This window comes from Pygoscelis adeliae, unplaced genomic scaffold (assembly GCF_000699105.1).
Source record: "Pygoscelis adeliae isolate BGI_AS28 unplaced genomic scaffold, ASM69910v1 Scaffold456, whole genome shotgun sequence".
Lineage (NCBI taxonomy): Eukaryota > Metazoa > Chordata > Aves > Sphenisciformes > Spheniscidae > Pygoscelis > Pygoscelis adeliae.
In genome coordinates this window covers 239,641-248,008 of record NW_008825007.1, presented here as the reverse complement: position 1 = coordinate 248,008, position 8,368 = coordinate 239,641, and the positions used below count along the sequence as shown (strand labels likewise).

At 43.8% G+C, this 8,368-nt stretch overlaps 1 protein-coding gene across 2 annotated transcripts in view; it reads left to right on the top strand.

The window, feature by feature from the left end:
- Positions 1 to 2,399: 2,399 nt before the first annotated feature.
- Positions 2,400 to 8,368, top strand: part of DHRS7B (dehydrogenase/reductase (SDR family) member 7B) — a 12,889-nt gene continuing 6,920 nt past the window's right edge. Inside the window, exons 1-2 of one of the 2 annotated variants that reach the window (XM_009326191.1) lie at positions 2,400 to 2,471; positions 6,728 to 6,903. In XM_009326191.1, coding sequence (XP_009324466.1) covers positions 6,753 to 6,903 — 151 coding nt within the window. In that variant the 5' untranslated portion in view covers positions 2,400 to 2,471; positions 6,728 to 6,752. The remainder of the gene's footprint in view (positions 2,472 to 6,727; positions 6,904 to 8,368) is intronic. The other variant, XM_009326192.1, reaches the window with a different exon arrangement.

The following is an 8,368-nucleotide window of genomic DNA, read 5'->3' as shown; positions in this document are numbered from 1 at the left end:
TGACCCTGCGGTGACCGCCGCTGGCCGCGGGGCCTGCCCACCTCCGCCCGCACGCCGGTGATCTCCCCAGGGGGACCCACGGGGGTGGCGGGTGCGGTCCTCCGAGTGCTGAAAGTCTGGCAAATGTGAGAGGTTGGGTGAAAGCGCCCCCGGTCTGTGTGCAGGGAAACCCCGGGCTCTCAAGTACGTAGTTAGGCCGCACCGCGAACACTGCGTTCAGTGTTGGGCCCCTCACTCCAAGAAGGATGTTGAGATGTTGGAGCGTGTCCAGAGAAGGGCAACGAGGCTGGTGAGGGGTCTGGAGAACAAGTCTGATGAGGAGCGGCTGAGGGAGCTGGGGTTGTTCAGCCTGGAGAAAAGGAGGCTGAGGGGAGACCTCATGGCTCTCTACAACTCCCTGAAAGGAGGCTGTAGTGAGGTGGGGGTCGGTCTCTTCTCCCAAGTAACTGGCGAAAGGACGAGAGGAAATGGCCTCAAGTTGCGCCAGGGGAGGTTTAGATTGGACGTGAGGAAAAATTTCTTTACTGAAAGAGTGGTGAAACATTGGCACAGGCTGCCCAGGGAAGGGGGTGAGTCACCATCCCTGGAGGTATTTAAAAGACGGGTAGATGAGGCGCTTAGGGACATGGTTTAGTGGGCATGGTGGTGTTGGGTCGATGGTTGGACTCGATGATCTTAGAGGTCTTTTCCAACCTTAATGATTCTACGATTCTATGATTCTAGTTCGTCACTGTTACAGCTATTAAATACATATTTGTATATAAATCAGGGTGGGGAGAGACATTAAGCCAACTCTCATTTTTGCACTGCGTTTTAGGTGGTTCTTGATTTGGTAAATGTCTGCAAAACACTTTCTCTGGCACGGCAAATATTTTAATTTTCTAATCGTGCCACTTTGATTTACCTTTGCTTGTGTCCCAAACACCAACAGAGGATTTTCGAGTGGGAGGGTTGGAAATGAAGCTTGTAACTGAATAAAAGCGGCAGAGAGATTTGTGAGAAGATGATTTCTCAATTCCAGCCTGCTCTTTGGGTGCTAGAAACATATTCCCCCCCCCCCAGCCCCGTACCATGGGGCGAGGTGATTGTTTTGCATAACAATCATGTAAAAACGTAAGCAGGATGCCATTGAATGACTACTGAAACACAACGGATGGTTTTCCTAGGCGTTGCTTCAAGTAACGCTTGTGAGATGGTAGCTTGTTGAAATCGCAGTAGAAAAACTTAATTCAAAATATCACAACTGATACTTACCCGCCCCTCAGCAAACCTCCAGCACGTGTTCGTTGTTGGCAGCGACTTACAATGAGCCCTACCAGCGCGTAGCACTGCCGTGGCGCTCTTGGTAACACCAGCTGCCATCATTTCCTTCGCCAGTTCCCATTGGGTTATTGTATTCCTTCTCCCGAACCCCTTCTCTGTTTTCTGTTTGAAATGGTTGTATTGTAGTGAGGAGCTCTGTCCAGTTCCTGCGTTCCTTCTGAAGAGTTTTACTGGTTTCTGATGACCTCAGTGTATTTTTTACATGATTTTCTGCTTATAAAGTTTGGAATGAAAGCTGATTATGTAAGCCTGTAAGCGCCCACTGGCATTTCAGTAATTCAGTTGTTTGAATTAATGTAATCACTGTTTTTTCTCATTGGGTTTTGAATGAGTTTTTTGAAGTTTAACTGACCATTTATGGGGATCTTGCGCATCAGAGAAATTGTCAGCAAATTTCCCATTGGTGTATATTAAATCACTGATTTAACAGACAATGCTATATGACTGGTTTTTGTCCGGCTTAGATGTCTGTAAGTTTGATTTCAGTTTCTTTCCAAAGCAGCTGGGTCAGTAAAACCGTTTAGCTGATATAAAACGCAAGTCATGCTCACTTTTCTCCCTGTCAAACACGGCTCATAAGGGATTTAGTGAATTTGGTCTGCTGGAGGGAATGTCCCCAGTAAATACCGGGTTTTGATGCAGAGTGTGATGAGAAACTCATCCGTCTGTTCAGTTGTGCTCAAAGTTCTTTTTTTTTAAGACAGAAAAAAGTCCTTTTTGTTTTAATTAGCATGGTACCCATTAAAAAAATACATATAAAATCAGTGTATGCCCCAAAACTAATTACAGTAATAGAGAATTGCAACTGATTCACAAGTTGCCTTTTTTTTTATTGATCTTTATGAATGCTCTGGATTCAATACTAGAAATTATTTATTTAGTACTAGAAAGAATCAGAGGGTCATCATAAGTTTTGAATTCACCTCTATCTTTTTAATCTGGGGGTTAAATTACCCCCACATTTCAAAGGTCACAGACCGTACTCCTGAGGTTTGTTTTTAGAGGCAGTTCTTGGCTGTGCTGGCATTGGACAGAGCGCCTTTGCTTGGACTGCTGCCACTTCCAAATTTAAGTCAGGTCTGTCCTGTTAGAAGACCAGAGGGAGACACCGTCTCACAGCGTCACTGGCAAGTGAGTTCTTTTCAAAGGTAGGATATTGTGCTTTCTTCAGACGAAAGTCGGTAGCTAATCAAGCTTAGAGCTGCTGTGCTTCTGGACAAGGGCTTCCTTAGAAAAAATGACTTTTTTCCCTCCTTTTATCCCCCCACCTTTTAAATGACACCTTTTGATTTCTGAAAATAGCCTCCCAGTTGCTGCCATTTGTCATGTAAATGACAATGTGATTCTAGGTGGCTGAAGCTAAAGGAGAATAGGTGTTGTTTAGGGAAACTATGGTGGTTCTAGTTTCTTTTAGGACTTGATCTCATCTTTGCTGCCGTTAGTGCGCTCTTGACCTTATTAACAAAGATCCTTGTTCCTTCAGAAGTCGTTGTCCTGGCTTTTACGGGATAACATCCAGTTTTTGTTTTAAGGGGACAGTTGTTTTTTTAACTGGATATATGTGATTTATGTTATGGTAAGCCTTTAAAAAAGTTTCCAATTACCTGTATTTGCTTACATTATCGGTGTTCTTATTTCTGCTCTCTAATAACCTGCATGTTCCAATCCTGCCTTTTGGGATGGAGCACTGAGAATTACAGGACTTTATTTGAACCGATTGTGAGCAGTGGCTTCTCTCCTGCTGATAGCCTGGTGTCATAAACATTATCTGTTAAGAATTAATGACAGTCTTTTTCAGCACGAATACCCAAATTTTTGAAGAAAGGCGATAGTGGGGTCTCAGACCTTTGAGCAAGAGGTCTGAGGATATCCGGTTCATCTCGAATTAGGTGTGGAAACCCATGTGTTCCCCACCCTCCCCCATGTCTTTAACGTGACATGGCGTTATCTGCCCTGGGATGTCTTTAGCTACTTCAAAGTGTTATCTTTCTTAAGTTGGGTTTTATGCTTTTTATCTTCTTCTCCCAGCCTTTGTCTTGCAACTTAACATTTTTGTTGATGGGAATCGAGTCTTTTTTATCTGTGATGTATCTCATTCTCCTTCAGATTGCAGCAGGTTTTTTCCTCTGGCTTTTGCAGCAAATAACCCTAATACTGAACAGAATATAACTTCTCCTTCAGGTTCCAGCAATTCCTTCCTTTGGTCTTTCCGTCAAATAACCCTGAAAACTGAACAGATCGTAACTGCCACCCTGTTGTGTCAGTAGCCTGGCACTGGGCTCCATAAGATGGATATTGTTGAATGTACTGCAGTGTGGCTCTAAACTTGACCTGATTTCCATGTTCTCTTATTCCACTGATACTTATTTTTCAATGATTTTTTCCAGCATGTTCAATATGACAGGCTAAAATAAGGACTCATGGGTTTGTGATATAAGCTAGTCTATGAAATCAAAGCAAAACTTGTTGCTGTAGGTCTAAAGTGCTACAGAAATTCTTTCTTCTTTCCAAAATGATTTAGTTCAGCTGGGTTGTCCTCTTTCTCAAGTCTGACTGAACAGAGATTTTCCTTGTTCTGGGGCTCATTTTAAGGGGCCATTTGAGTACCTTCCTTGGAAGAAGGTACTGCAACTGTAGGCCCTAATAAAAAAGGATCTACACCTCTGATCGGCTAGTCCTCTCTCTTGCTCCCCTCCTTCATCCAGTCTTTCTCTTCTCCATCCCATATTTCCCCTCCCCATATGTCAGAGGGGGTGACCTGTTGATTCAAACTCTGTCGTGGAAGCTGCAGAAGTGGGCTGTTGCTGCTGACTGGGTTCATGGCTTGCTGCAGCCTTAGGGCAGAGATTGGGCAATTTGCCCAGTTCCTGTATATAACTGGGAGGGGGGGCGGGGAGAGAGAGAAAGAAAAACAATAAAAGGCTAGGAAAGATTTTTCAAATGAAAAAGGATTAAAGGCAGACCTTCTTGGTTTAGAAAGTAGATGAATAAGTGATATGATTAAGGGATAAGTTAAGCAGGCATAACTGGTTCATATTGATGAGCAATGGATGCTACCTGACCGAAACACGGTTAGCTTTCAGTTGGTAAGATGGGGGCTCGTTTTCCACCAGCCCCCGTGGCAGAGAGTTCAGTCCTTGCAAACTCAACCTTTATTTTTGCCAAAGAATGTGAAAGAACTTTGCTGTAATCAAACATGGGACTCCCCTCCCATCCCCTAGTGTGGTTTAGTTAGAAAAGGTGTCAGCAAAGCCCCGTCTTCCCAGTTACCTTTTCATCTGCTTTACCCAGTCATCTGCATTTTACTGAAGTCAGAAGCAAAGCTGGTCAGGGCCAGATTTTTAAAATGCCTCAGCTTCAACATGGGCTCATAAAGGAAGTGCCACTCCACCTGTCAGCTCCCACGTTGGAAATAACAAAAGGTCCTAAACGGGAGCTGAAGGTTTTTGACACCAAAATGTCCTATAAGCCATGCTGCTCAATGTCAGCACAGCACCTGTTGTCCCTGCCCACATCGTGTCTTCTGAGTCTTAGGAGACCTTTGAGAGCAAAAAAAAAAGAGGGACAACATAAAGAGGGCAGCTGCTTTAAATGACTAGCTGAACATGAACCAGTAAGGAGAACCTCCTGCTTATCCAGCCTAAAGAAGGCCAGTGGCCTTGTGTCTAAACAGCTCTTTCCCGGGAATTATTTTAGGGGCGATACGCACTCTTATGTTAAATCAGCTCTACCAGTCTTCTGCTGTAAGTCAGTACAAAATACACACTCTTGATGCGCACTCAGCACAAAGAGGTGGAAGAACAAGACGCTGGTCTGAGCAGCTGGGTGCTGTGCTCATGCACTGCTTTGCAACGGAATGAGTTTAATCCTCCTTTCGGGTTTCTGGTTTCCCACTTTGGGCAAGCTCCCTATGCCCGGGGGAGCTTGTGGCCTGGGTGTCTAGCTGCGTTATGCACAGTATTTTATTGTGTTCTAGCTATACCTCCAGAAATACTTATTTTATACAGTTCACTCACTACTGGTTCAGCAAGCTAGTCTGTTCACTGACCAGCTACTTGACGAATTCTGTCCAAGCCCCTGAATGGAAATCGGGAAGAGCCTGGCATTTTCCCCATTAGCTCTGTCCCACGACATGTAGAGCCTCTGTCATCCCTTCAGCTCCATACGAGCTCAGTCCTGCTTAACAACACCGAATTCTGGCTTAGCATTATTAGTTACCTCTTGTTTCTGCTACTCATGCTGTCGTTTTGTTTGAAGTAGCCTATGGGTTGTGTGCCCAGACCTTTCCAGGATCTTCCTGGTAAAGGCCGATCTTGCAGGTCAAACTGCAAGAGTTCAAACTCTACCTGCACAACAGGGAAGATATACTAATATTTCGTTTTGACTTTATGTGCGCCCCAAAAGTTGTATAGATTCCAGGAAGGGATTGTAACTGACTTTACTGTGACATCAAGCATAAAAGCTTGGGGTTATATACAGTGGGAAAATTAGTGACCTTTTTTACAGCAGAAGTATCACTTACTCTTGGCCATGTAGTAAGCTGTAACATAAACTACTCCCTTGAAGGCAACGGCTTAGCAAGGAGATTAGAGCTATGCATTGGTATCAGAGTCCAGTTCCAGGATGAGCTAGGTCTTGTAGATACCTTTAGCTTGGGTTTCATTCACAGGTTTAATTTCAGTATATTAGAACACAAGTTTATGCTGTTAAACTGCACAATTAATGTTGGCATAAAAGTAAAGAGCATGAATGTAGGCGTTAGCCTACTGGATTGGACATGTGGTTCATTTAAATCAGGTAACTTGTCTCTGCTAACGGGTGGTGAAAGGCCCTGGAGATGGAAGCACAGATTTCAGTGCATGAAGCAAATAACGTGCTCAGAGAGAAAACTTGCTCTGCATCTCCAGAAGATAGACTGGCTTATATCCATCTGGGATAATACACAGTAACTGGTCTCTGGCATGTAGATACTGTGGTACTGGCTGTTCTAGAGAAATCTAAGAGGTTTTTCTACAACCAGAAGAATGCAGACATACCCCAGCTCTGAGGAGCTTCCACTCTAAATACACTTTGTATAAGAGAATGAATCTAGAGCAAAATGGAAAAGCATGTGAGAACAGCAACTCTGAACCCAAGTTTGTTAGCTGACAGCTGACAAGATCCAGCACAAGTGTCCTGCTGGGATGTTCAGATTAGCATTTAAATGCTTAAAATTGGGTACTGATGTGAACTTTTGAAAGTCTAAATGAAGGGATGAGGAAATCTGTCGAAGGTACCTCTGCATGGGATTTGGTTTATTGGTGGCCTAAGGCAGGGTTAAGAAAAAAGATTTCCTTAGTTTTCAAGCCTCTGCTAATTTTCTAGATGGTGAAATGGTCTGTTTCCTTTCATCTTGTGGCTCTAGGAAGACCGTTCAGAAAGGAAAACTCATGGATCTCACAAGCACAGTCATCATCCCACTGCTTTTTGGCAGCTTGGGGATCTTCGCCCTTTTCCGGCTATTGCAGTGGATGCGGATGCGAGCTTACCTCCAGGAAGCAGTGGTTGTGATCACAGGGGCTACCTCTGGCCTGGGAAAAGGTAGGTACCGAAAGAAGGGCACCAAAGGCACGACAAGCAGAGGGTTGTGGAAGGGGTACCTATTGGAATAAAGCAGTAATGAGCAGAAAGTTCCTATTGCTCTGAATTTTGAGAGACATAGCTTGCACAGCCATATCAGTTATAACTATAGCCAGCGCAAATTTTGATGGAAGAAAGTCTCAAAATTTGTTGAGGAAAACTTTAATCATGCTGTATAAACTGGAGCTCATCGAAGCAAGGAACAAGTTATGCTGTTCTTGTGCTGTCAGGGGTCTTTTCTCTTAATCCTGAAAAAGCCAGGAAGTCAAATTGTTTCTCCAAACCTTCCCAGAACTGGTGTTCTGCATTCAAGTTTGTTTTATTTCCAGATACTCTGCTATACTTTCTACTCCTTCTCGCTGCCCTCTCCCCCAGGTTAGGGTACCCTTTCTCTCGTGGTACAAATCCATCCATCCTAAATTCAAACTCTTGGCAATATTAACACCAGTGAGTATTTTTTTCTAAATAAAAACACAGGTGGGTTTTTTTTTCCAGATAAAATTTATTCTTTGTTTGAGTGGATAGGTTCTCTAATTCTGCTTTCTATACTTGCTTTAAAAGCTTCTTGAAGAGAAGATAAGGTGCTCTCTCCTATCAAGGCCTTTCATTAGGATGAGTACATTTATAGAACAAATAGAGCTTAAACTGATGCTGCCTTTGCATCCGAGTTTGTCCTTGAGGATAGGGGTGTTCAGTAACTGAATGGCCAAAGGAGATGAAATGGTCCTCTCTGCCTGTCAGAACCGAAGAGCGGGGAGTGGTAAAAGAATTTGTATTTCACACGAATAAGAGATAGAACTATTATCTCAGGAGAGACCTTCCAGCTGTGATAGTCTGGGCAGATGAAGCGCTGTGTGTTGTTGGGTGTATAGATTTCCACCATTGTACAGTGAAGTTTCCCCCCTTACTGATTCATTGGCAAGATCTTATACTATTCCCCTCACTCCCAGTTATTAATATACTAGACCACCTCTAATTACTGTGTGTTCTTAAACACCCTTTGTTACCACTCACTAATCTCTTCAACAAATAAGCAATTTGTCTCACTGGATCATGGAGGGGTGGGGTAGAAGAACATGCGATTGCCTCAGCAGCTGGTAGCACTGAAAGGAGGACAACAGCATGGCATCCATTCTTCAGCCTTTTCCTGATGAAGAGGATCACCTTGATGAAGCCATTCGCTCCAAGGCTTCCAAAACCTTTGGAGGTGTTCACTAAAACTGACACTCCTAAGACCAGGCCCTGCTGCAAGGTAACCGTAGTCCCTCTTAAGAAGGGCATATAGTCAAAAGTTGCTAAGCCACTATCCATCATATTTGAGAAGTCGTGGCAGTCCGGAGAAGTTCCCACTGACTGGAAAAGGGGAAACATAACCCCCATTTTTAAAAAGGGAAAAAAGGAAGACACAGGGAACTACAGGCCAGTC